At 55.1% G+C, this 26,466-nt stretch overlaps 2 protein-coding genes across 5 annotated transcripts; both read left to right on the forward strand.

The window, feature by feature from the left end:
• The first annotated feature begins 95 nt into the window (after window positions 1-95).
• PPP1R18 (protein phosphatase 1 regulatory subunit 18) lies at window positions 96-9,054 on the forward strand. 4 transcript variants are annotated; one of them, XM_082639554.1, is made up of 3 exons: window positions 96-480; window positions 1,527-3,166; window positions 7,276-7,638. In XM_082639554.1, the coding sequence occupies exons 2-3, from the start codon at window positions 1,553-1,555 to the stop codon at window positions 7,621-7,623; spliced, it is 1,962 nt and encodes a 653-aa protein (XP_082495680.1). In that variant the 5' UTR covers window positions 96-480; window positions 1,527-1,552; the 3' UTR covers window positions 7,624-7,638. The 4 variants fall into 4 exon arrangements, with proteins under 4 accessions (XP_082495680.1, XP_082495679.1, XP_082495681.1 ...); XM_082639555.1 differs by lacking the exon at window positions 96-480 and adding an exon at window positions 8,155-9,054 and having other exon boundaries at window positions 498-3,166; window positions 7,276-7,486; XM_082639556.1 differs by lacking the exon at window positions 96-480 and adding an exon at window positions 502-677.
• Window positions 9,055-11,290: 2,236 nt separating this feature from the next.
• Window positions 11,291-26,423, forward strand: DHX16 (DEAH-box helicase 16). Its single transcript, XM_082637637.1, has 20 exons — window positions 11,291-11,719; window positions 13,249-13,499; window positions 13,596-13,758; window positions 14,074-14,130; window positions 17,159-17,413; window positions 17,603-17,806; window positions 17,885-18,076; window positions 18,716-18,826; window positions 18,999-19,114; window positions 20,823-21,033; window positions 21,217-21,315; window positions 21,428-21,580; window positions 23,209-23,349; window positions 23,540-23,702; window positions 23,798-23,916; window positions 24,029-24,096; window positions 24,820-24,982; window positions 25,092-25,253; window positions 25,506-25,679; window positions 26,199-26,423. The coding sequence occupies exons 1-20, from the start codon at window positions 11,513-11,515 to the stop codon at window positions 26,325-26,327; spliced, it is 3,138 nt and encodes a 1,045-aa protein (XP_082493763.1). The 5' UTR covers window positions 11,291-11,512; the 3' UTR covers window positions 26,328-26,423.
• The last annotated feature ends 43 nt before the right edge of the window (window positions 26,424-26,466 follow it).

Raw genomic sequence — 26,466 nt, forward strand, 5'->3', positions numbered from 1 at the left:
CGGAGCAGCTGCCGCTTCCTCCCCAAGTCCCTCGAGGGGCCTGAGTCACGGGCCGCCGCCCTGGGTTGGCGAGCTGGGGGCGGAGGTCTGGACACCTGGGTTATCCGGGAGCCGGGTGAGAGGCCCTGGGGACAGACGGCAGAGGGCCAGGGCTGGCGGCGGGAAGAGAGGAGACCCGGAGCCGAGTCCCACGCGGGGTCGGAGGGAGCGAGGCTCCGCCCCCTCGCCCGGCTCCGCCCCGCGCCCCCTTCCCTCTCCCCATTGTCCTCAGACAAAGCGGCCGTCTCCCCCCGCCCGGCCCCCTGGTCTCTGTCTCCGTCCCTCCTCCTTGGCTCCCTCTTTGCGTCCTCCTCTCCCTCCCTCCTCCCCTCCCTCCTGTCTCCGGATCTCCCTCGATCCCTCTCTCCTCCTCTTCCTCTCTCCTCCGCTCTCCGGACGTCAGGCTCCTTCGCTCCCCCTCCCCTGGGAGCCCCGCGGCGTGTGAGTTGACTGAGGGGCTTCAGCCTTGGGGAGGGGGTGTCTCCTCTCCCGGCCCCGGCCCGGACCTTGGGCTGTCTGTTCTTTGTGCCGAGATTGCCTGTCTGTGCGGTCAGAGCCGGGTGGGGATGGCCGGCTATGTCGGGGTTCCGTGAGAGCCCAGACCCGGGCACGGGACTGGCAGGCTCCGGAAAAAAGAGGTGCCGGTGCTCCGCACGCCTGGGTCCCGGGGCACCGACGGTGGGGGAGGCAGGCGGTGGTGCCGGGACCGCGTTAGGGTGGGGGTGGACGCCAGGGTTCTGGGAACGTGCTGGCAGGTCCGACACCCGGGTTCCGAAGGTCCCCGGGGAGGGTATTTCCCCTGACACGCCTCGGGGCGGAGTGCGGGGCGGAGGGGTGGGGGCTGGGGGGCCGGAGAGGCGTGGCCCGAGCAGAGCTGGAAGGGGAGGCCGGACCTCCTGGGCCCACGCTGAGACGCGCCGGGCTGCAGCCGCGGAACCCCGTCGCCCCTCTGCCCCCTGACTTCCCCTTCTCCCTTAGACCTCTCCACTCTCCGCCCTCCCACCTCCCCGACACCCCCTCAGGTCCCACTGCCCCCTCTCCGGCGGGATTCCCTGACCTCTCTTCCCACTCTCACCGCTCCTGGGGTAGCGGTGAGGCAACCTCGCCTGTCCCCCTCTCGCCCAGCCTCTCCTTTCTCTCTTCGCCCTCGCGCCAACTTCCCTCGTTTTTCTCTCTTCTCACATCCTGGGGACTGTCTCTGATACCCAATAACCTGTACTGACAAATCTGACTCCTGCCTCTTTGCCCTGAATCTCCACTCTTCCTCTCAACCCATCCCCCGACCGCCATCAACTTGACTCTTAGTTTCCCCTTCACCTTCTCAGTTTTTCCCCTTTCTCTGCTCCCCCCTCTTTCCCTCTGTCCTCACCCTCAGCTCCTCTGCCCTCCTCTGTGTCCCACCTCTCCGCTCCACTTCCTCCCCTCCCACCCCCATTCTCACCCCCTGGGCCTCTCTGGAGCCTCTCCTTCCTGTTCTCTGCCCCCAGCGTTCCCCACCCTCCCTAAGGGGACCATGGCCACCATCCCGGACTGGAAGCTACAGCTGCTAGCCCGGCGCCGGCAGGAGGAGGCAGCCGTTCGTGGCCGGGAGAAGGCAGAGCAGGAGCGGCTGTCCCAGATGCCAGCCTGGAAGCGGGGGCTTCTGGAGCGCCGCCGGGCCAGGCTTGGTCTGTCTCCCGGGGAGCCTAGCTCTGCGCCTGGGACTACGGAGGCTGGACCTCCAGACCCAGACGAGTCTGCTGTCCTCCTGGAGGCCATTGGGCCAGTGCACCAGAACCGATTTATTCGGCAAGAGCGCCAGCAGCAGCAACAGCAGCGGAGTGAAGAGCTCCTTGCAGAGAGACGGCCTGGGTCTTCAGAGGCCTGGGAGCGGAGGCCCAGCCCTGGGGAGATGCGGGATCAGAGCCCCAGGGGAAGAGAGTCAAGAGAAGAGCGGCTCAGTCCCAGGGAAGCCCGAGAGAGGAGGCTGGGGATAGGGGGCGCTCGAGAGTCGAGCCCCAGGCCTTTGGAGGCTCGAGACTGGAGGCAGAGCCCAGGAGAGGCTGGAGACAGGAGCTCCAGACTGTCGGAGGCGAGGAAATGGAGGCTGAGCCCTGGAGGAACTCCAGAGCGGAGTCTGAGACTGGCAGAGCCTCAAGGACAAAGCCCCAGGAGAAAAGAGGTGGTGGAAGATAGACTGAGCCCAGTGGAGTCAGACAACCAGAAGTTGGGCCTGACAGAGGCCCATAAATGGAGGCCTGACTCCAGAGAGTCTCAGGAGCAGAGTTGGGTACAACCGGAGACATCAGAGTGGAGGCTGAGCTCAGGAGAAGAAAGAAAAGACTGCTCAGAGGGATGTGGGAGACAAGAAGACAGGCCAAGTCCAAGGATGGTCCCAAAAGAGATTACAGCGTCCTCAGAGACCCTGACAAGGGAGGCTCCAGAGAGCGGTTCTGGAGGAGTGGGGGCAGCAGAACAGAGGCCCACCCCTGCGGAGGATGGCGAGAGGGGCTTGAGGCTGACAGAAGGGTGGAAATGGACGCTGAACTCTGGGAAGGTTCGAGACTGGACACCCAGGGACACAGAGACTCAAACTCAGAAACCAGACCCTCCAGAGTCGGCCGAGAAGCACCTGAGTCCTCTCGCTGCAGAGGCTGGAGAAGGGGAAGCTGAGAAGGAGGAGGCAGGGGCTCAGGGCAGGCCTCTGAGCGCCCTGCAGAACCGCTGCTCTGTGCCCTCCCCCCTCCCACCAGAAGACGCTGGGACTGGAGGCTCTAGACAGCAGGAAGAGGAAGCAGGGGAACTCCGGCCCCCACCAGCAGCCCCTCTGTCTCCCCCACCCCCAGCCCCACCTGCCCCCCAGTCCCCTGGGGATCCCCTCATGAGCCGGCTGTTCTATGGGGTGAAGGCAGGGCCAGGGGTGGGGGCCCCCCGCCGCAGCGGACACACCTTCACAGTCAACCCCCGGCGGTCCGTGCCCCCTGCAGCCCCTGCCACTCCGGCCAGCCCAGCCACAGCTGACGCTGCAGTCGCTGGGGCTGGGAAGAAGCGGTACCCAACTGCCGAGGAGATCTTGGTTCTGGGGGGCTACCTCCGCCTCGGCCGCAGCTGCCTTGTCAAGGGGTCCCCTGAAAGGCACCACAAACAGGTAGGGAGCAGCCAAGTCAGACTCCTTAGAAGCCCACTTGTCAGCTCTCTGTGGGCTCCTGTCTCTGTCTCATACGCCTGTATTCTTGTCTTGGTCTATGCGTTCCTGTTGATTCCTGCCGCCGCTCGTCCTCCCCTGCGCACACACCCTTCCTTCTCGTAGGCCTTCTTTTCCATTCACTTCCCAGCCCAAGCAGGCTGCCCCGCAAGCAAGCGCTGTCCTGGGTGTGTCGCTCTCAGGGTGTGCCCAGGCTGCTCACCCTCCTTTCCCTCAGGCTCTGAGCCCCCAGCCCCCCAGTTCTTTCCACTGCTGAGTCTGTGACCCAACCCAGGCCGTCTGGTGGGAGACCTGAGCTGAGGCCACAGCCTGGAGCCTGTGAGGGCAGGGTCCGCAGGGCAAAAGCACTTCCAGCCTTCCAGGGGGGGAGGATGTCGGGGCGGGAAGCCTGGGGAGGTGGAGGGGTGGCTTTGGGCTTGTAGGGAGAAGTGAGCGGAGGAGGGTCTCACAGACCCGAGGACGAGGGGTGCGGAGGAGGGACACCGCAGGACAGCAGGGGGAGGGGAGTGGAACAGGGCTGGCCGAGGAGCAGAGAAGGCTTTCGAACCCCGAGTCTGCCCCATGGCAGAGACGCACACAGAGGCCATTTGAAGTGGGTGACCTCGAGGTTGCACACCCCCAGCTGGGCCGCTGCTTCAGACAGTACTCCCTTCTCTCTTGGGACAAGAAAAGCCTTCTCCTCTTCCAAAATACCCCCTCACCACTCCCTCCCTGTCCTTCCTCCCTGGGCTTCCCCTCCCTCCCCAGAACTGGCTCAGCAGTTGGTTTTCCCCTCTCTTCCTGCCATCCCGGCCTCTCCCTCCTCTTGGGGTAGAAAGAAAGAGAAGTGAATTTGGAGGCACTGTGCTGAGAGCAGGGAGTACAATGGGAGTTAAGGACGGGGTGGGGTGGGGGCAGGGTGGGGGCCGAGGCCAGCAGAAGGCGGCAGCGCAGGGAAGTTGGGAACAGCCAAGCTGACTTCTTCCCCTGGCCCTGGCCCTGGCCCAAGTCCTTCCCCATACACCAGTTTCCAGCTTGAAAAACTCTAGGAAAGAGAGGTCTCTGCATCTAACACATCTCTCCAGAGACTGGGAAGACCTTCCTAGTCTCCAGTCCTCATCTCATGTGTGACATCCTCAGACTTGTTTTTTGTGTCCTCAGGATCGGTGGGAAAGCACAGGGACCAAAGCTTAGGGTCACTTGAGACCCCAGTTCATCTTCACATGAACCTTAAGCTCCCATCCCTGAGCCATGGTCCCTGAGTCTGTCCTGAGCTCTCTGACTGCTACCAGCCCCTTCCCCTTCAGGCTGGGCAGATGCAAGGAAGTCGGTGAGGAACGACCAGGGCGAGGTGTTCAGAGAAGTCACTTCCTACTGTAGAGGGTGGCTTGTGCCTCTGGGGAGGAACAAAGAGGAGAAGGCATGAATTTTGGGGCCCAAAGCCCAGGGACTGTCTGAGCGCGGGGCAGGACCTGTGAGGGTGACCATACCTCCTAGGTCAGGGAGCAGGGGAGCCGGAAGCAGATCGCCCAAACAGGAAGCCTGGGGGGCGGGGCGGAAGGCTGGTGGGGCTGAGTGGCAAATGCAGGGCCATGGGCCTGCCAGAACTGTGCTCAGGATGTGGTGAGAGAATAAGGAAGCAGCCGCTCGGGGTGGGGGTGGGGAAGAAGCAGCACAGAGTTCTCTAGGCCCAGACACCTTCCCCTCGGCCCTCCCTCAGGCCTTCTCCACTCGCCCAGCACCCTGCTCATCAGGGACAGGCATGTCCTGTCCCCAGCTGCCAGATCAGGAATATGAGGACCCTGCCACCCAACACTCCCCCCCCTTCCCTAAATAACTCCTGTTTTGCAGGCTAATTCCATCAAATGTATCCCTGCCACTGGGAGAGAAATCCCAGCCCTGCCACTGGAGCCCAGGGGTTGGGCTGTGGCTGGTGCCCTTCCCCAGAGGCCCCTCTGGCAGGGAGACCAGCCCCTCCCCTCTCCAGCCCCCTTGTGACCTTATATAGCTGATGAGAGAAGTGAGTCACCCCCTCCGTACCCCCCACCCCACACACCCCATGCAGGCTGTGCATTCCTGAGAAGCCCAGTCAGAAGCTGGGGCGGGTGGTGAGGAGGGAAGCAGGGTGGGGGGAGAGAGACAAACGTGGAGGGAGAGCAAATAAAATGGATCCTTTTCCAGAGCAGATAATAAACTACGCAGCTTGTTATCTCAAAAGGTGATATGAAAAGAAAACTGAAATGGGTTCCCAGAAGTTTGGGTAAATCTGTCAGCAATAGAAGTAGTTCCTTTTGAGAAACTGGGATATAAGGGGTCTGGTTCCTGTCACTTGATTCTACCAGCCAGCTGTTCAACAGACACAGACTGGGGGTTGACTGTGTACAGACTGGACTGCCCCCGCCCCCAGTATTCCCCCAGTGTTGGTCCTCTGTTGGGACCACATCTGAGGTCTGGATGAAGCCTTCCTTACCCACTGTGGCAACTTCCACGTTTCTATTGACAGCAGACACAAATAAGTAAACAAATAAGTAAATTCTCTGGTAGGTTAGGTTAGAAGGTGGTAAGTGATTATGGGAAAACATTAGAACAGGGACAAGTGGAACCTAGAGGGCCAGGAGGTAGGAGGAGCAAATATGACAACTTTATAATAGCATGATGCAGAGAGAGGGCGCCATGGCGATATTTGGGGGAAGAGTGTTCCAGGCGGAGGGAACAGCCAGTGCAAAGGCCCTGAGGTAAGAGTGCCCCTGGTGGGGCTGGAGGAAATCACAGCCAATGTGGCTGGAGTGGAGGAGGATGCTGGAGAGGAGTGGGGAGAGGCACACTGGGAGCCCCCTGTAGGCCTTGGCCAGTCTCTGGCTTTTGCTCCCAGTGAGGTGGGGGCCAATGCCAGGTTTGGACCCAGGGAGTGACACACACAGTCTCTGAGTTCTAGCTTCCCCCAGGGACCCAGGTGTTAGCAACCACCTGTCCAGACACTGTCCTGGTTTCTCTCCTCATACCCCAGTCCCTGCAGAGACTCAGGGGTGCAGGGCTCCAGCCCCGAGTTTCCCAAACAGATGCCAGAGGAGGCCTGGGGAGATCATCTGGACCTTTCTGAGCAGTTCACATGGAATCCTCCTGTTTGTCTCCTTAATCGCTTTGGCTCCCCGAGTTAATCCCACCCTGCCCCTTCCCCCTGAGCTTCTTAGGAGGGCAAAGGGGAAGGGTAAAAAGGTAGTGAGAGCAGCTGGGGCTCGCCTGCTCTTGAGACAGTATGTTTAGGAAGGATTTTCTGCCCCGTCCAGATCCCTTCTGGTCATTTGCCTCTGTCTCTGCACGTCCCTTCTGGTGCACTCGCCACCCCCATCCCACGTTTGCCCGGACTTTCCTCTCTGCCCCTGTCACCTCCCCCAGCTGCACCTTTCAGGCACTCAGGCTCATCTTCTCCTTGTGTTTTGGGGAGAGTCTCATTTCCTCTGGACTTTTCTGTTGGTCTCCGCTACCCTCTCAGACCCAAGACCCTTTCCTGTGGGTCCACTCCAGCTGGAGGAGGGGAGTGAGGGGGGTGAGAGGGGCTGGTGACCAGGGTCCTGGGTTTCCCCTGAACAGCAAGGGGCCGAGGCTATGGAAACCATTGTGCCTGTCTTTGCTTTTGGCGGGGATCCCTCCCAGCCAGCTCTTTCCAGCTCTTTTCAAATCTCACCTCCTCTGGGTAGCCTTCCTGATTGCTCCCAGGGTGCCCAAAGACTCAGTTCTGATCACAGGACTTATCTCCATGTTTTTAATTTGTTTTTACCCTTCTGCCTCCCACACTCTAAAAGCAGAACCTTGGTTCTGTGTTACTCACTTCTGCCACCTGGGCCCCCGCCAAAGCTCAGGTCAAAGTCAATGTTTTTGGAATGATACGATTGAAGAGGGAAAATCTGGGACTGGAGAGAGAGCACTGAAAGGAAAACTGGCTTCCAGAGTGGCTGGGGAGGACAAAGTCAGCGAGTGCCCAAATCCAGTCCCCACTCTCCATCCTGCACCTGTCACCCTGTGGTCTTCCCCCTGCTGACCTCGCCTCCTCCCCCTTTCTCTCCCACCCTCAGCTCAAGATCTCCTTCAGCGAGACAGCCCTGGAGACCACGTACCAGTACCCCTCCGAGAGTTCGGTGCTGGAGGAGCTGGGCCCGGAGCCTGAGGCCCCCAGTGCCTCCAGTCCCCCAGTGGCCCAACCCGACGACGAAGAGGATGAGGAGGAACTGCTACTGCTGCAGCCGGAGCTCCAGGGCGGGCTGCGCACCAAAGCCCTGATAGTGGGTGAGCGCGGGCTCCGCCGGCCCGACGGCGCCCCCTGGTGTTCGGAGTGGGCACTGCGGTCCAGGAGGGAGGGGGAGGATTTAATGTTGGCGCTTGCAAGGGTCTTGGCAGGGCCTCTAGCCCAACTGCTCCTTTAACAGATGGGAAAACGGAGGTCCTGGGAAGCGAAGTGCACGTGAGGTCTCCATATTTCAAAACCAGGCCTCTTTCTGAGCGCTCTAGTGTGGTTAAAAACACAGCGTTTGGATCAGACAGGCCTGAGTTTGAATTCCATCTTGTCTCTTAATTGTGGTGTGACCTCAGGGAAATCACCTGACCTCTGGCCTCAGTTTATTATCGTGACATGGGGTTAATAATAACTACCTCTTGGAATTGTTGGGAGGGTTAAGTAATTTTTGTAGAACACCTAGGAACTATGGCTGGACATCAAATTACTTAACCTCTCCTGGGGTTATTGTGAGATTAAACGAGTTATGAGAATGGCTGGCACAGAATCCAGGCTAAATGAGTGATGGCTGCTGTTACTAGTAGTAACAGGCACTCAGGATGTGGAAGATATTATAAGATTTCCTACATGCCAACTGGCCTTCAGTGTGGGCAGTGGGTAGGGAAGGCGGGAAGCAGAGACCCTCACTCATTCTCTATCCTTAATGCCTCCTCTCCCACAGATGAGTCTTGCCGGAGGTGACCCTCTTCCAACACTGGGATGTACCTCCCTCCTTCCCAGAACTGAAGATCCTGGAGCCCAGAAGATTCAGAGCAGACAGACCCTGAACATGAGCCTGGCAGGGAAGGGCAACCAATACCTTCCAACTTGCTTTCCTCATCCTGTTTCTGGGGGCGGAGGGCAACTGCACGGTTTCCACCCTCAGCAGACATGCTGGTGCATCCTAGGTGACCCAAGATCCCCATCAAGTCCTGGGGAGGAGCACAGAGCTCGCGGGGTGCGGTGGAGGGGTACGGATGGAGCACCCTCTCCATCTCCATGGGCAGGGTAACTCTCTCCACAGCCTTCCTTGACTCCCCACCACCCCCTGGGGCTCTCGGGATTTAAGTACCCATGTCCCTGGGAGACCTGGCCCCCACTGCATTTACAGGCACCTCTCCCTCCTGTTCCTTAGGTCACTGCCCCTTTGTTTACAGCGCCTGCCTCCTCTCTTGACCACAGCCTGGTTTACAAAACCCCCCAGTTCCCAGCCCCACCTGCCAAAGTCCCGGGTTGACAAGCCACGTTTACTTGTGTGTCCACATAGAATCCTCTCCCCTGTCCCCTGAAGTCACCTCATTGGGGTGACCTGGGGGTATGGCTTCCTCCACCTTTGCTCAGTATTACTGTCTCAGTTTTCCCCAAGAGGGAAGGCTGGGAACCTTAACTCTGTATCCCCCTCTAGTTATTTAATTCTGTTCCTCCTAGTGGTTCACAATTGAACTGAATTGCGAGGGTGTGGGGTGAGTAATGAGGCACCTCAACTTTCTCCCCCCAATTCTCCTTCCTTCTCAATTGCCTGTTTTTTTTGGTTTTGTTTGTCTTTTTTTAACTTTCCATAATAAAGTGGAGCTCTCTCCGACTCTCCTGCTGCTGCTTCTTTAGAAAAAGTGCACGTTGGGGGTAGGGTGGGCTCTGGGCTCCTCATTCCAGGCCTCTCCCTCCCATCTTCTTAACCGTGAAGAGGAAGCAGCCACGGCTCTGGGAGGGGAAAATGACGAAGGTGAACCAGGAACTCAGCAATGACTTGTAGAAAGGGCTCTGGGAGAGCCTGGCACTGGTTTCTCAAAGGACTAGCAGGTGAAGGACTGGATTTTTGTCGTTGTTGTTGTTTGTTTGTTTGTTTTTGGCTGCGCCTCACCGTTTGCAGCATCTCAGTTCCTCAACCAGGGATTGAACCTGGGCCTCCGCGGTGAAATCGCCAAATCCAAACCACTAGACCACCAGGGAACTCCCTGGTTTTTTTTAATTCTCTTTTTTTGTTAGTCTAGGGCTGGTTTGAGAAAAGGCAGTTGAAGCATCCACTAGACTGGAAGTACCATGAGGACAAACTGTGTTGGTTGGGTTTACTGCAGCATCCCCACGCCTGGCACCTCGTAGACACAAAAATTTATTTTTAAAATGAATGACTGAACAAATGAATGAAAAGATGAAAAGAGCTAAAAACTTGGAAGCAAAGGACACTCTGAATTGAAGGATTCTGGTATTCAGAAGCCTAGTGCAATGCAAGCAGCCAGATAGTACGTGATTAGTAGTGGCTAATCCAGGGGATTTTCCTCCAAGACTCAGGACCATAAATAATGTCTCCTGAAATTGCTGCAAGTATAGTGTATGTACAGAAGTGCAGATTCCTCAAAAGGGTTTCCTCTTACAGACAATGGGATAATTCATGGCTTTGTGGCCCAAGTGTAGTTGGTATTGGGAGGTTTCCCCATTTCAATGAATTTTTATTTTCTACAAATGTAGAATATCTGCATTTTACTTATCAGTCTTTTTTTTTTTTTTTTAAGTTCTCCAGGCTAATAAAGACATGGTTAAGTAGTTGTAGTCCTTCTATCACTAGAGGATGCTCCTCTCAGACTAGTCAGAGGAGATTCCTCCTTTATTAAAAACAAAGTGTATTAGACAAATTGATCTTAAACATACGCCGAAGGTCTTTAATTTACCAGCAAGGGAACAAGCAAGGTGTCAAAAGAATGAGCCACTTCAGAGAGGATGTGGGTAGGAGGGAAGCAGGATACTTACATTAGTAGCTAATTAGGTAAAGATGCTGATCAGTTGTGACCCAGGAAAGCAGAAGCAAGAGGCTCTGAGGTGCCAGGGGTGTCCACAGTCCATTTCAGAAATAGAAAACAGTGCATTCAAGAAGTCAGTGAAGGCTTCCCTGGTGGTGCAGTGGTTAAGAATTCGCCTGCCAATGCACGGGACACGGGTTCGAGGCCTGGCCCAGGAAGATCCCACATGCTGTCGAGCAACTAAGGGCATGAACCACACTACTGAGCCTGCGGTCTAGAGCCCACGTGCCTAGAGCCGGTGCTCCGCAATAAGAGAAGCCACTGCAATGACAAGCCCGCGCCGCCGCTCGCCGCAACCACAGTAAGTCCGCGCGCAGCAACGAAGACCCAACGCAGCCAAAAATAAACATAAAGTACCAGTCCTAGCAAAGATCACTTCTAATCAGCACGGCCTAATCTGTAATAAGCTCTAATTTGAAAGACTGCCCCACCAGCCGCGCGCGCGCGCGCACACACATACACCTTGCATTATTTTTGGCTCCATAGAACTTACATGTTTTATTTATTTATTATTTATTTATTTATTCATTCATTCATTCGTTCGTTTGTTTATTTATTTTTGCGGTACGCGGGCCTCTCACTGTTGTGGCTTCTCCCGTTGCGGAGCACAGGCTCCGGACGCGCAGGCTCAGCCGCCATGGCCCACGGGCCCAGCCGCTCCGCGGCATGTGGGATCCTCCCGGACCGGGCACGAACCCGTGTCCCCTGCATCGGCAGGCGGACTCTCAACCACTGCGCCACCAGGGAAGCCCACATGTTTTATTTTTTATGTATCTTGTCTCCGCCCCCCTCAAGCCACTGTAAATTCTGTGAGGGATTTGTTTCTGATTTGTTCTTTGGTGTACCCCCGGGAACTAAAACTGCCTAGCACACATTAGGCTCTCAGCATTTGTGGAATGAAATGGGTGAGTGTAACACCCAGGAATGACCAACAGAGGGCGAAAGAGAGATTCGGTGGGGGAGGAAATGAAAATGTTTTATCCCAAGCTTCGAGTACAATTCCGCAAGATTTGACTTCTCTCGGCCACCGTAGTGCTTAGGCCGGAAAAGTGCAGCCACTTCCGGCCTCTGAGGTCCGGGAAGATTGCTTTGGGCTGTCGGAAACCGAACCCCCAGGTTCTAAGGCAGCTTTTTTGTGGAACAGAGGTTCCGGCCCGGGGCTTCTGGCCTCCGGGTGACCCGCCCGGCCGCCAGCGGGGCTGCTCGAGACACTTTCAGGGCCGGGAATAGGGAGCGTGAGTCGCCATGGCGACGCCGGCGGGGCTGGAGCGCTGGGTGCAAGACGAGCTGCACTCGGTGCTGGGACTGAGCGAGCGGCATGTGGCCCAGTTCCTCATCGGTACCGCGCAGCGCTGCGCCTCGGCAGAGGAGTTCGTGCAGCGCTTGCGAGACACCGATACCCTGGACCTCAGTGGGCCGGCCCGGGACTTCGCCTTGAGACTCTGGAACAAGGTGCGGGGTTGGTGGGGGGGGGGCGGGCATGGGAGCGGCAGGAGAGGGGGTGGAGCGGGGGCGGCGCCCCCAGGTTATTTGTCCTGGTGAGGTCGGGCTAACTGTCCAACCGAGAATTAAGTAAGCTCAGTTCACCAGCATTTATTCTGTGTCCGTTATCGCCTACGGGTTGGACGTCTACTTCCGTGGAGAAGATTGAGGATGGTTTAAGTGTGTTGGATTAAGCGCTGTAGAGCAGTGTTTCTCAAACTTTAACAGGTACAGGATTCATCCAGGGCTTTTGTTAAAATGTGGGTTCCGATTCGGTAGGTCTGGGATGGATTCTTCGTTTCTTCATTTCTAACAAACCTAACAAGTTTACAGGTGATGGCTGGTGGTCCACAGACCACCCTTCGAATAGCGAGGCTATAGAATGGATGTGTAGGCCCTTGCTGTGGGAGGGCAGAAGGGGTGGGAGTTGGGATCGGGAAAAGCAGACCCAAAGATTCCCTGGAATTTGTCAGGTAGAGAAGGGAGAAGAGTAAAGGTGTAAAGGTTCGCTCCTGGAAGACAAGACTGTATTTCTTTTTTTAATCAAAAAATTTAAAAATAAATTTATTTATTTTATTTTTGGCTGCGTTGGGTCTTCGTTGCTGCACGTGGGCTTTCTCTAGTTGCGGAAAGCAGGGGCTACTCTGCGTTGTGGTGTGCGAGATTCTCATTGCAGTGGCTTCTCGTTACAGAGCATGGGCTCTAGGTGCGCAGGCTTCAGTAGTTGTGGCTTGTGGGCTCTGGAGTGCCGGCTCAGTAGTTGTGGTGCAGGGGCTTAGTTGCTCCGCGGCATGTGGGGTCTTCCCAGACCAGGGCTCAAACCCATGTCCCCTACGTTGGCAGGCGGATTCTTAACCACTGCACCACCAGGGAAGCCCGACAAGACTGTATTTCTTGTCTTTGTATTCCTACCACCTAACTGCACCTTGCAGAATTAGAGCTTAGAAAGTATCCAGTAATACTAAAAGTGTTGAGCTTGTTCAGAGAATGGTGGATAACCTGGTGTGGATATCCCATAAGGTGCTTGGTGAGAAATGAGGTTAGAACGTAAGGGATGGGAGGGTAGGAACTTTATGTTAATCTGTTCACCAGTGTACCCCTGGAGTCTGGCCTCTGCACAACAATCCTGGCCAGTCCTTGGGTAGGAATGACTTAGTCATTGGGAAGAACAGAGGCTGAGCAGTTGAGAATTGGATATGAGAATGTAAACTCCGTGAGGGCAGGAGTTTTTGTCTCTTTATTTATCCCTGTATCCCTGGTACCTAGCAGTGGGAGCATGGGACAGGCTTCGATAAATGTTTGTTAAATGAACGACTGAAAAGAAGTTTGGAAGCTGAGAGGCCCCATTCAGGCTGATGGACGTGGTGTGAAGCCTTGGGGAAGAGAGAGAATGAAGGCCGGTTTAAGGTCAAGTTACTTCTTAAATTAGGAGCAGGGCAGAGTAGGTGGGCAGGGATCAGGAGTTGCTCACACCCCCTTATCCTCTCCTCTTCTGACAGGTCCCACGGAAGGCTGTGGAGGAAAAGCCAGCTCGGGCAGCTGAGCGAGAGGCCAGAGCCCTGCTGGAAAAGAACCGATCCTACAGGTTGCTGGAGGACAGTGAGGAGAGCAGCGAGGAGACTGTAGACAGGGCCGGGAGCAGTCTCCGGAAGAAGCGGAAAAAACGGAAACACCTCAGGAAGAAACGTCAGGAGGAAGAGGAAGAAGAAGAGGAGGAAGAGTTTTCGGAGACAGGAAAGAGGAAGACACAGTAAGTCAGAAGTAGGGTGAGAGAGGATGGGGCAGGTGGATGATGGGACAGTCAGCCTCTGGATGCCCTTAGTTAATGCTCCGGGCTGGGCTGCAGGGGCAGTAAACAGCAGACGGAGAAGCCAGAGTCAGAGGATGAGTGGGAGCGGACAGAGCGAGAGCGCCTTCAGGACCTGGAGGAGCGCGATGCGTTCGCCGAGCGGGTTCGGCAGCGGGACAAGGACCGGACTCGCAACGTCCTGGAGCGGTCAGACAAGAAGGTGCGTAGGGGCAGCACGTTCCGTCAGTGCCCAGAAGATCCCTGGGTCCAGTGTGAGGTGGGGTGTGATTGCAGATAGTGATCTCTGGGAAGACAGGGGGCTGCCTCCAGTGATCTGGTAATGTCTTTGGGTCTTCGGGCTGAGGTGGCTCTTTGCTGAACCTGCGGCCCCAGAGATTCCTCAGTGAAGGGGGAACATTTCTTTGTGCTGGGGAACATTTTTTTGCTAGGGAACATCAGAATGATACCTGTGATTCTAGAAGGGCAATGGCTGTGGGTGTGGGGACTTTGGGCCACTCTTGCCTTCTTCTCCTAGGCTTATGAAGAGGCTCAGAAGCGCCTCAAGATGGCTGAGGAAGACCGGAAAGCCATGGTGAGTCCCAGTGCCCAGGAAGACAAAAGGAAAGACTTACTGAAGGAGTGTGGTTAACGATAGGGAGAAAGGATGCACAGGAAGCGCAGTGGGGCTGCTGGTGGGGTGTTGGGTCTCTGGAGGAGGGGGCTTGGTTGACAGGAGCCTGCTGAGGGTGGACTTAAGTTGTAGAGGGAAGAAAACGGCCCAGAAACCCTCTTTGAATCCTAGGATCAGATCACACTGTGTGTTAGTGAGGGGAGTGTGAGCTTTCCCTGTTCCTGAGACTTAAAGAGATGTATTCCAAAGGCAGCTGGGTGGTCAAGGGGCGGCTGGAGGACAGGGGCAGAGCAGAGTCCTGCTGCCCACGGACGTGCTGACCCCTGAGCTTGGGTACAGCATCTCCACATACCTTCTTACCACCTGATCCCTCCGTGCCCCACGGGGCCTTGTGATCTCCCACTGGTTTCCTGATTTGGTCTTCTCACTGCACAGGGACAGAGCCCTTGTAATTCATGAACTGGACTTGTTACGGGGTTAGCCTAGGTAGGGTTGCAGTTTTCCAAAGGCCTGGTCTTCCCATTAAGTCACACTTAGATTTCCCCAAAGAATTTTGAGACTCTTGGTGTCCTGAAAACGGCCTAGTGGCCAACAGGTCTCTCCTGACATATCCATCTCAGCTCACACCCCACAGAGTGACTGTGGCCAGACTTCTGAGACATCTCTCGATGCTGGTGTAGTGTTTTTACTTTCCTGAAATTTTCTTTTCTTTTTCAATTATGAAAATTTTCAAACAAATAGGAAAATTGAAAGAATAGTATAAGGCAATTTTTAAAAAATTTATTTATTTATTTATTTATGTTTTGGCTGAGTTGGGTCTTTGTTGCTACGCGTGGGCTTTCTCTAGTTGCAGCAATGGGGGGCTATTCTTCGTTGTGGTGCGCGGCCTTCTCATTGCGATGGCTTCTCTTGTTGCGGATCACGGGCTGTAGGCACACGGGCTTCAGTAGTTGTGGCATGTGGGCTCTAGAGCGCAGGCTCAGTAGTTGTGGCGCACGGGCTTAGTTGCTCCGTGGTATGTGGGATCTTCCCGGACCAGGGCTCGAACCTGTGTTCCCTGCATTGGCAGGCGGATTCTTACCCTTGCACCACCAGGGAAGTCCCTGCAATGCCTATGTAAATGGCGGCTTTTTTCTTTTCCTCTCTTTTTGAACCATTTAAAAGTTTTAGACATCATGGCATTTTGTCCCATCAGCATGTACCGGGTAAGATATTTCTGTAAAACCACAGTGCCATTGTCACACCCAGGCTGATGTTTCTCATATATCAACTAAGAACCTGCCTACAGTAAGATTTCCCCAGTTACCCCAAAATGTCTTTAATAGCTGCTTTTTGCAAACTGGAATCCAGTCAGGGTTCACGCATTGCATTTGGTTGTTATGTTTCTTCAGTTTGTTTCATTTCCCCCTTCTCTCTCTTTCTTTCTGTCTCATCTTGTACCATGTCCTACATTCTGGATTTATCTGATCCTTATCTTGTGGTATTAAGTTCTGTCCCAGTGCTTTCTTTAAAGTGGAAATTGGGTCCACAGCTTGCTTAGACTCAGATTAAACAGCTGTGGCAGCAACGCCTCTTGGGTGGTCATGTGCACGTCATATCAGGGGGACACATTGTCCAGCTGTGTGCATGTTAGTGCTGGTATCCTTCCTACCAACAGCCTCTCAGCTAATGGTTTAGCAACCACTGCTAATCCTTTTCTGAATCACTTATGTCATGGGGTATTGCAAAGTGGTGATTTTTGGATTCTGACATTCCTTCTACATTTATCGGCTAGCCTTTTTATATAAAGAAGAACTTTTCCTCAACAACAAGGAATGGGCTACAGTGCCTTCCTCAAAGTGAGGGCAAATGCTTAATTGTTTCCTTTTAATTACTAAGTTTCAGAGTAAAGAGTCTGCTGTAATAGTCACCTCACCGGTGACAGAAGTTTTTTTCCCGTTGTTTGTACGTGTGTCATGTTGGACTCGTGAATTTTTATTTCTCGGTATTTTATAATTGCATATCATTATTCTTTTCGATGCTCAAATTGCCCTGATTTCTTGCCCATATTTTAAAGAGACATCCATCTGCCTCACCCATCAGGCCGAAGGAGTATTTGATTGTGGTACTCAGATCAGGTCATGAGCATAAACTCCATTTTAAGACGTGACAGGACAAACAAGAAAAACCAAGCAATTAAATCAAATCAGGGCCCCCAAGGGGAGGGCAGCAGTGGGGTTTTGTCACTGCAGTAGAGGAGCTTGTTGTGAACACAGGGAAGATTGTGTTGCCACAGTGGGAGGGCTTAGGGTTAGGGTCCAGAAAGGCCTTCAGCATGTGGCCAGTCTTCTGTCATCCACAATGTGTCCTGAAAAGCCTGTATTGAAAGGAAACACGTAGAAGCCAAATGACCCATTGTGTGAGGGGGAGAAGTTAGTCCCCGAGCTAAACATCCCTCATTACATTTTGCCTCACAGAACCACTCTCTGATGCTTCCAACCTTTTTGTGTGTAATTTATTTTTCCCTTTTCCTCAAACTGCAGTCATTTGGTTCAAGACCGGGGAGCATATCACTGGGGAGGAAGAACACCTGTTTTTGGCTCACCCAGTGGTTTCCCACTGTCTCAGTTGTTTTCAGTTTGAGACCTGTGCTTCCAAATGCTGGTATAAGCTGTTATGTTTTTCCCCTTTCCACTAAGTCGAATAAAATAGCAAGAGTACAATATAAAATATGCACATAATCACCTTCGCCCTAGTGAATTTATATTGGCGAAGATGGTCAGGCTGCCTGGAAGGACATCCAGCTGGGTCCTCCTGCTGGAAGGCAGCGTGTGGGCCCAGCGTTGGGCATGTCGTCAGTCGCGTTGTCCATTGCAGAGGGAAGGAAGGTAGAGGACACATCTTTAGGTTCTCTTGCCGGCCTGTCGGAGGTTGTCACTCTTAGGGGTAGGTGAGGAAAAGGGTCACTCTTCCAGCAAGAAGAGGTTCTGACTGCCCTGGGCTGACCCAGGTCCCTGAGCTGCGGAAGAAATCCCGCCGAGAATACCTGGCCAAGCGGGAGCGCGAGAAGCTTGAGGACCTGGAGGCCGAGCTGGTGGACGAGGAGTTCCTCTTTGGGGATGTGGAGCTGAGCCAACACGAGCGGCGTGAGCTCAGATACAAGCGGCGAGTGCGGGATCTGGCCCGGGAGTACCGGGCAGCTGGGGAGCAGGAGAAGCTGGAGGCCACCAATCGCTACCACATGCCCGAGGAGACGCGAGGACAGGTGAGGCGAGGGGGTCACCGCTTCAGCCCCGGTCCCCAAGCAGAGGGGAGGGAAGGCTTCCGGGGCTTGGGCGGTGGCTTGGCTGGCCCCGTCCTTGTCTTGCCTTTCTCTGGGGGTGGGGGTAGCGGCTGGGTAGGGGGTGCTGGGCAGAGAGGGCAGCTCTGTCTCCACGTGCCCCTCTCTCTTTAGCCGGCACGAGCGGTGGATCTAGTGGAGGAGGAGTCCGGTGCCCCTGGGGCGGAGCAGCGGCGCTGGGAGGAGGCCCGGCTCGGGGCGGCATCCCTGAAGTTTGGGGCCCGAGATGCTGCCTCCCAGGAGCCCAAGTATCAGCTGGTGCTGGAGGAAGAGGAGACCATCGAGTTCGTCCGGGCCACTCAGCTCCAGGGTGACGAGGTGAGGGGGGGGCGCTGGGATGTCCCGAGGAGCGTGGGAGCCGGCCCTGAAGCTCACTGCCCTTCTCCTCCTCCTCAGGAGCCGTCAGCCCCACCCGCTCCAACCCAGGCCCAGCAGAAGGAGTCCATCCAGGTCGTCCGCCGCAGCCTCCCGGTGTTCCCGTTCCGCGAGGAGCTCCTGGCCGCCATTGCTAGTCATCAGGTCCTCATTATCGAAGGCGAGACAGGCTCGGGCAAGACCACCCAAATCCCACAGTACCTCTTTGAGGAGGTATGGCAGCCTCAGCCTCAGCTGGCACTGACCAGCACAGTCCTGTCAGCTCCTTTACGTGGGATTTTGAGTAGTCACTTTCCTTCTCCATTTCAGTCCTTGAGTCTTTTCTGCTAAGTGGTGAGGTTCTCGAGAATAAGGACCACGCCCTTTTCATGCTTCTGTTCTCACTTCCTGCCACGGTGTGCATGCCTGATAGGTGTTCCGTAGGCTAGCGTTGGAAGGAGGTATAGACGGTTAGGTGGTGGCGTGTGGGTGTGAACGTGGACCCCACTCCACCAGCCTGGCCTCTGCGCCTCTGCAGGGCCAAGGAATGAGGAGTGAAAAGACTTTTCCTGCTTTTTTACCTTCCCTTGTTCCCCTTGCTTTTGGGTCTGCCCAGCCGGTCAGTCCTTTTCCAGCTTGAATCTCGCAGAGCCCCGAACTTGATGACCCAGAGGGCTGGGACTGCCTAGGGCTGGGTGAGGACCCTTTGTGGGCCCTGGGTCTGCCGTCCTATCCGTTTGCCCTTCTTGTCTGGTTTTCTGCTCTGTCTGTTTCTCTGTCCCCCCTTCCCTGCATTTCCAACTTCTCTGAATTGCTGGGCCCCAGCTGCAAATTTATCAAAGGGGAAACCTCCTCTTTCTTCTTGTCATTCAGGGTTACACAAAGAAAGGTGTGAAGATTGCCTGCACCCAGCCCCGGAGAGTGGCAGCCATGAGTGTGGCTGCTCGAGTGGCCCGGGAGATGGGTGTGAAGCTTGGGAATGAGGTGAGATCTGTGGGGACTGAGGGACGAGGGGAGCCCCTAGGGTCTGGGACTCAGCCTCCGCTGCCTGCAGGTCCCCTCAACCCCCACCGGTCCAGGTGCTCACCCTTGTCCCTTTGCCCTCCCTTCTGGGGGCACCAGCCCAACTGTCGATCACTAATGGCCCACATGACAGGTCGGCTACAGCATCCGCTTTGAGGACTGCACATCAGAGCGAACTGTCCTGCGCTACATGACGGACGGGATGCTTCTCCGAGAGTTCCTCTCTGAGCCTGACCTTGCGAGTTACAGGTATGCACAGGCCCCCCAGCTCCCACGAGAGGGGGCGCTGCCCACCTTCGCCTCCCTCCGGTCTGCTGCCCTCCTGTTCTTCAGTACCTTCCTTCATCTCCTTTAATCTCTGGCTTTTCCCTCCTATCTTCCCACCTGGCCAGTTTGGCCATTGTCTTCTCTTCTGATTTATCCACCACTTCTTTTTTCTTAAATTATTTATTTATCTATTTTTGGCCGCGTTGGGTCTTCGTTGCTGTGCGCAGGCTTTCTCTAGCTGTGGCGAGTGGGGGCTACTCTTCGTTGCGGTGCGCGGGCTTCTCATTGCGGTGGCTTCTCTAGTTGTGGAGCACGGGCTCTAGGTGCACGGGCTTCAGTAGTTGTAGCACGTGGGCTCAGTAGTTGTGGCTCCTGCACTCTATAGAGCGCAGGCTCAGTAGTTGTGGCGCATGGGCTTAGTTGCTCCGCGGCATGTGGGATCTCCCTGGACCAGGGCCTGAACCTGTGTCCCCTGCCTGCCTTGGCAGGCGGATTCTTAACCACTGCACTACCAGGGAAGTCCTGTCCACCAGTTTTTGAATCTTTATGGTTCGAACAGTCTGAGAAATGAGATGGGCCCGGAGGGTAGAAGAGGCTACAGAGAGAACCTTTCTGTGTCTCCCCAATTGTTCCCAGAGTTCAGAAAACAACCAGGATGGTAGAATGGTGCTGTGGGGACTTGAGAAGACACGTGAAGACCACTTGCAAAAACTTAGAATGTTCAGCTTAGAGGGGAAAACTCAGACATCCTGGTTCCCTCTAAATATGTGAAGGGCTATTATTACGTGAGAAAGGGACCAGGCTTGTTTTATGTGACCCCAGAGAGCACAGCTAGGAGCCATGGGGGAGGTTACAGGGAGGCGGATTTCAGATCAATACCGACAAGCCATAGAGTGGCAGAGATTGCAGGGGCTGTCAGAGTGCTTGCGCCCTGACTCTTAAGCCTCTGGCCCATGTCTTGGAGTGGCTTGATCTGTGAATAATGAGTTCTCAGTGCCGGCATTGGCCAAGCAGGGGTTGGATGAGCATGTCTTGTGGGGGAGAAGTGATTCATGGATGGGATGAGGGTGGAGCCAGGCCAGCTGAGCAGTACTTGCCTTTTCAGCTCTTAGGAGACTGTGGATTTCCGGTCCTAGAAGGTTACAGTGGAGCAATGGGACAGATATGATTTGGTCCTTCACATCCCTTGGAAAAACCTCTGAGAACCCATGGAAGGCCAGCTAATGCGAGAGTGCTCAGGGTGTGGGGTTTTCCCATCACGCCAGCCTGCTTTGTGAAATGGCTGAGGACTTCACCATCATGGTCACAGTTAGGTACAAAGGGTTGAAGTGGGCGATGAGCTCCTGCGGGCTTGGCAGGAATTCCAAAGACTAGAGCAAGGAGAAAGAAGGTGACACACATATAGCTAAGTTACAAGGAAACCAGGAAGCCTGCAGAGTCCTCTCAGGTTGGGGTGGGAGGGCTCACCCGGCCCCTCTCTCCAGAAAGAGGCATCAGGGTCAATCAGGGATGCACGGCAGCTGCCCCAGAGGACCCCGGGAGCTTCGGGGCTGTTCACATCATGGTGCTTCAGGTCTGTCTGTTCCGTCCTAGCCAGGCTGGGGGCCTGTCCTCTCATCCGGCAACCCCAGTGTCCCCTCCTGCATTACCCACCTCCCCTCGCTCACTGGTGCCCCCGTTCCTTCCTCAGCGTGGTGATGGTGGATGAGGCCCACGAACGGACCCTGCACACAGACATTCTCTTTGGGTTGATCAAGGATGTTGCTCGATTCCGACCTGAGCTCAAGGTCCTGGTGGCTTCAGCCACACTGGACACTGCCCGGTTTTCCACCTTCTTTGATGACGCCCCCGTCTTCCGGATCCCTGGACGCAGGTTTCCAGTTGACATCTTCTATACCAAGGTGCCCCCTCAGGGAGGATGGGCTTAAGTGTAAAGGCAGTGGAGCCTTTGAAGGAGATTGTCCCAAGGAGGGGAGGACGGGATGGAGAGTCCAAAGGGATAAAGTGTATGTCGAGCTGGGAGGAGAGGAAGAGATTTGCCTGAGCAGGTGACCTTCCTGTGACCCTGCCTCCTCCCCCCGCAGGCTCCAGAGGCGGACTACCTGGAGGCCTGTGTGGTGTCTGTGCTGCAGATTCATGTGACCCAGCCCCCTGGGGATATCCTGGTGTTCCTGACAGGACAGGTGTGTGACGTGGGGGAGGGGGTGTGATGTGTGTATCCCAGGGGAAGACAGGGCTGGCAGGTCAGCCTCTCGTGACTCTGGGTCCCACGCAGCTCTCCCCACCCAAATCCAGGAGGAGATTGAGGCTGCCTGTGAGATGCTCCAGGATCGCTGCCGCCGCCTGGGCTCCAAAATCCGGGAGCTCCTGGTGCTGCCCATTTATGCCAACCTGCCTTCCGATATGCAGGCGCGGATCTTCCAGCCCACGCCCCCTGGGGCACGGAAGGTCAGTTGGAGAAACCCACATTCTTCACCCCTGTGGTTCACGCAACTAGTAGTGAAAAGGAAAGTGTGTGCCTGCCCTGTGCAAGGTGTGTCCTTGGCACTGCTGCAGCTGCGAGGCTGGGTGGCAATCCCTCACCTCTGGAGCTGGAGAGAGAGGGTGATGACAGCGGGAATGGCGAGATAGCCAAATGCGTGATCCAGAAAGTGAGCATGGTAGAGGTGCAGAGGAGAAGGGAGGCCCTTGGTGTGCCAGGAGGTGGGATTTGGTCTGGAGGACCTTTAGGGAGGATGATGGGGGACTATCAGAGGAAGGCTTAAGGGGTGTCTGAGGTCAGAGTACTCCAGCAGGCTTAGGGGAAGGCTCACATGGTGAAGTAGTGGGAGACAGGCTAAAAACAACTTTGAATGGAGATTAGAGAGGGCCTTTGATGGCAGGTGGAAGAGTGTGGACTTTAGACCAGTGAGTGGCCATCAAAGGATTTTGAGCAAAGATGTAACTTTTCATTCAGCAAATATTTAAAGAGTTCCTCCCACGTTCCAGGTACTGTTCTAGGGGATGAGGATACAGCAATGAACAAAACAAGTCAAACAAGTCCCTAGCCTCATGGAGTTTAGTCTCATGTAAGTTAGGAGACAATGAACACATAAATACCTAATATCAATTTGTGGCAAATGCTCTGAAGAGGTACAGCGTGGCATGGGAAGACGGAGGCTGACTCCGGGGGTGTCAGGAGAGGAATGGCAGGAAGGGATTTTCCTTACGGTGTAGGGAAGGCCTCTCCCTCTCTGATAAGGTGAGAGTGAAGCTGGGGCCTCAGTCAGGCGAGGGAAGGAGCCAGGCTGACGTCTGGGAGAAGAGCGCGCCAATTGAGGGAATAGTGCACATGGAGGGCGGGCGTGAGGACGGGCGTGAGGCGTGCCCAGCAGTGGGCAGCGGTGGAGCGAGGAGCGCTGGCGCTAGGAGATGAGATCAGGAAAGTAGCCCGGGCCTGGAGGACTCGGGGCCTGAAGGGGCTTGGATGTGATTCTCAGGTAGGGTGGGAGGCCGCTGATGGATGGCGGGGAGTGAGGTGACAGGCTTACGTTCTAAAAGGACCATTCTGGGTGCCGTGTAACCAGGGCTAGGGGTAGAGCAGGGAGGCTCATCGGGGCTAGTTTAGGGAGTAACGTGTAAAGGTGAATATGAAAGTGACGGTGGGGCTTCCCTCGAGGTCCAGTGGTTAGGACTCCACGCTTCCACTGCAGGGGGCGTGGGTTTGATCCCTGGTTGGGGGAACTAAGATCCCACATGCTGTGCGGCGCGGCCAAAAACTAAAAAACAAATTTAAAAAAAAAAAAAAAGTGACAGTGGGGAAGATGGGGCCGGAACCTGACACCCCCAGCTCCCGCCTCTGAAAAAACCCCTGAACCCCCTTCATATCCTTTCCTGTCCTTTCCGCCTTATGCCCTGCTAATCCCCACATCTCCCCCCGCTTCTACTGGCCTGTCCCCATCTCCCGGCCTTGGCCGCAAATCCCCTCAGCTCCTGCTCCTTTGCACCTGTTTGTCTACTCCACGTCTTCCAGAATTACTTCCTCTGGGTAACTAGGTGGGTGGGATTTACCTGCGATGCCACATCCTCTCATTCAGGTAGTTGTGGCAACGAACATCGCCGAGACCTCGCTCACCATCGAGGGCATCATTTACGTGCTGGACCCGGGGTTCTGTAAGCAGAAGAGCTACAACCCGCGCACGGGCATGGAATCGCTCACCGTCACACCCTGCAGCAAGGTTGGCCTGGGCTTGAGCAGGGTTTCCACGGGGTGAGGGGGAGAACAGGCCAGCTCAGAAGCGGTGGAGGCTGCTTAGAGCAAGGGGCATTAGCGGTCCACACCCTCCCAGATTTCTTGCAGAAATACTGCCCTTTCTCTTTTCCATCACCAGATTGTCCGTGGGCCTGACAAATTGTCTTTCTTTCCAGGCCTCAGCCAGTCAGCGAGCTGGTCGGGCGGGTCGGGTGGCTGCAGGGAAGTGCTTCCGCCTGTATACCGCCTGGGCCTATCAGCACGAGCTGGAAGAAACCACAGTGCCCGAGATTCAGAGGACCAGCCTGGGCAATGTCGTGTTGCTGCTCAAGAGTTTAGGTGCCTGGGGTCCCCCAGTCCTCCTGAGACAGAAGGGGTGGGCTAGCTGGTCCTTGTGAAGGGACTCTGTTCTACCCCCTCACATCTTTCTCCAGGGATCCACGACCTAATGCACTTTGATTTCCTGGACCCTCCGCCATATGAGACCCTGCTGCTGGCTTTGGAGCAGCTGTACGCGCTGGGGGCCCTCAACCACCTTGGGGAGCTCACCACGGTGAGGTGGGAGGGCGGCAGGCTGGGGCAGGAGGAAGGCTGGGGTGACCCCTCGAGAGTTGGAGGGACACCTGAGGGAGGAGTGGCCTCAACTCTCTCTTGCCTCTCCTTAGTCTGGTCGAAAGATGGCAGAGCTGCCGGTGGACCCCATGCTGTCGAAGATGATCCTGGCCTCTGAGAAGTAAGCCCCCGACTCGGCTGGGCCCCCAGCACACACACTGGCCCTGGCTCTTTCTGTCTCTGGGGCCATCTTTGTGATCTTGCTTGTTCTCTCCACCACATTATTCTTTAACAAATAACAAGTTATTAGATAACTTTTATTGCCCCTTTTGAGGCCCACAGGGATCAGTAAGACACTGTCCTGTCTTTGGTTATGATTATCAGATGGGTGAGATTAACAAGCGTGTAGAAAATTTGGGGGCATGAATGAAAGTGGAAGATTTTCCATCGTGAGGAGTGCTGAGTGAGGGCTGGTTTGGGGACTTACTCATTCCCAAGGTTTCAGACTAGAGCATTTAGAGACAGCTGTGGAGGGACCACCTTTAAATGCCATTCCTCTGCTATGGTTGAGGTTAAAGGTCATTACATGGACTTAAAGGGATTGCTATAATGTGCACCTTCTTACTGCAGAACCCTCAGAGGGGCCCGGTGCCTTCCTGCCCCTGCCTCCCTGGATCTCTCTCCTGTTACCGTTTTATCTATAACCTGACCCTCACCTCCTTGACCCCCATACCGCTGCCCCTGCCACCAGAATCAATCTACTCTCTGATTTGTAGCCGTTAGCCCAACTTGCTGTCCCCACGTGAGGACATCCACCACACAGCGGTCACTTTCCTCCTCACTGCGCCTGTTCCTGTTGCTGTGTCTAGCTTTGAACTCCCGTGCCTTTCCCTTCCTGCCCCAGGTACAGCTGTTCGGAGGAGATCCTGACAGTGGCTGCCATGCTCTCTGTCAACAACTCCATCTTCTACCGACCCAAGGACAAGGTCGTCCATGCCGACAATGCTCGTGTCAACTTCTTCCTCCCTGGTGGGGACCACCTGGTTCTGCTGAACGTTTATACACAGGTCACTGGGCTTGGGTGAGTGGGAGTGAGGGGGACGTGGGGGACTCTGGTCCTGCTGTATACTTAACACCCCCTCTTCCCCACCCCGCCTTTTTCAACCCTTTTCACAGTGGGCTGAGAGTGGTTACTCTTCCCAGTGGTGCTACGAGAACTTTGTACAGTTCAGATCGATGCGCCGAGCCCGGGATGTGCGGGAACAGCTGGAGGGGCTCCTGGAACGCGTGGAAGTCGGTCTCAGTTCCTGCCAGGGGGACTATATCCGTGTCCGAAAGGTCAATGTTTCTTTAGTCTTCTGCTGTCCACCCAGTATCTCCTGAGGAGCAAGCTTCTCCTCTGGGGCCAGTGGCCTGAGAACGTGCCCCTTCCCCTGTGCAAGGTGTGCTCTCCCTGTGCTTTCTTCCCGGACCACTGAAAGGCCCTTACCTTCCTAGTTCTCCCAAAGCCTGAACTAAAAAGGCAGTGAGTGCTGAGGGTCCCTGGATGCCTGCCTTTCCCACTGACTTCCTTTCCCGCCTGCTCCATAGGCCATCACTGCTGGTTACTTTTACCACACAGCACGGTTGACTCGCAGCGGCTACCGCACAGTGAAACAGCAGCAGACAGTGTTCATTCATCCCAACTCTTCCCTCTTTGAGGAACAGCCACGCTGGTTGCTCTACCACGAACTTGTCTTGACCACCAAAGAGTTCATGAGACAGGTGAGGGGAGGTGCCTGCTGCCCAGGCAGGTGGATTGTGTGGGAGATGGTATCCTGGCAAGCTAAAAACCCAGGTTCAAGTTGCTGGGACTGGCAGAGAAACAGGAAAGCACCTTGGTTTAAGGTAGGATAAGGTAGAAATGCATCCTTTCTAACAGCTGTCTCAGCATCTACTAAGATCTGAGAACTGTTTATTCACTCATTAAGTATTTGAATGCCCATTGTCTCAGTGTTTCAGGTGCCGGGGTGATAATGAACAAAGCAGATACGAGCTCCATCCTGAGTGTATTTCAGTCTTTACGTTCAGGCTTTTGTTTAGGGTTAGCTTACTTGTGCTCTTGAATAGCATGTAGAAATGTATGTCTGCCCCTGGGATCCAGAGCATTAGAGCCAGGTACCCTTACCCCTAGCCCTGCAGTCAAAGGGGAAAGAAGAGAACCTTCTTTTAAATCACACACACACATCAGAAACTAGGTTGGACAGAAGGGAACCCTGCTTATTTTTTTCTCTTCCCTTCCAGGTATTGGAGATTGAGAGCAGCTGGCTTCTGGAGGTGGCGCCCCACTATTACAAGGCCAAGGAGCTAGAAGATCCGCATGCTAAGAAAATGCCCAGAAAAGTAGGCAAGACACGAGAAGAGCTAGGGTAAAGAGCAGAGAACATAACAGAATAGAACGTTAACACCAGCTCCTTTTCCTTCTGTACATTATTTAATATCTATTAATAAAAATATTTTTAGAGTAAAGCTATGGGGAATCTTAGAGATTCAGAGAAAGTGACATGGAAAT

Source organism: Mesoplodon mirus (genome assembly GCF_964341445.2).
Source record: "Mesoplodon mirus genome assembly, chromosome: 12".
Lineage (NCBI taxonomy): Eukaryota > Metazoa > Chordata > Mammalia > Artiodactyla > Ziphiidae > Mesoplodon > Mesoplodon mirus.

Coding starts and splice junctions, on each gene's coding strand:
- PPP1R18 (XM_082639554.1), top strand. CDS start 1,553: ATGGCCACCATCCCGGACTGGAAGCTACAGCTGCTAGCCCGGCGCCGG. Junction 3,167..7,275: donor CTGAAAGGCACCACAAACAG/GTAGGGAGCAGC, acceptor TCCCACCCTCAG/CTCAAGATCTCCTTCAGCGA.
- DHX16 (XM_082637637.1), top strand. CDS start 11,513: ATGGCGACGCCGGCGGGGCTGGAGCGCTGGGTGCAAGACGAGCTGCAC. Junction 17,807..17,884: donor CTCAGCTCCAGGGTGACGAG/GTGAGGGGGGGG, acceptor CCTCCTCCTCAG/GAGCCGTCAGCCCCACCCGC. Junction 25,254..25,505: donor ACTATATCCGTGTCCGAAAG/GTCAATGTTTCT, acceptor CCTGCTCCATAG/GCCATCACTGCTGGTTACTT.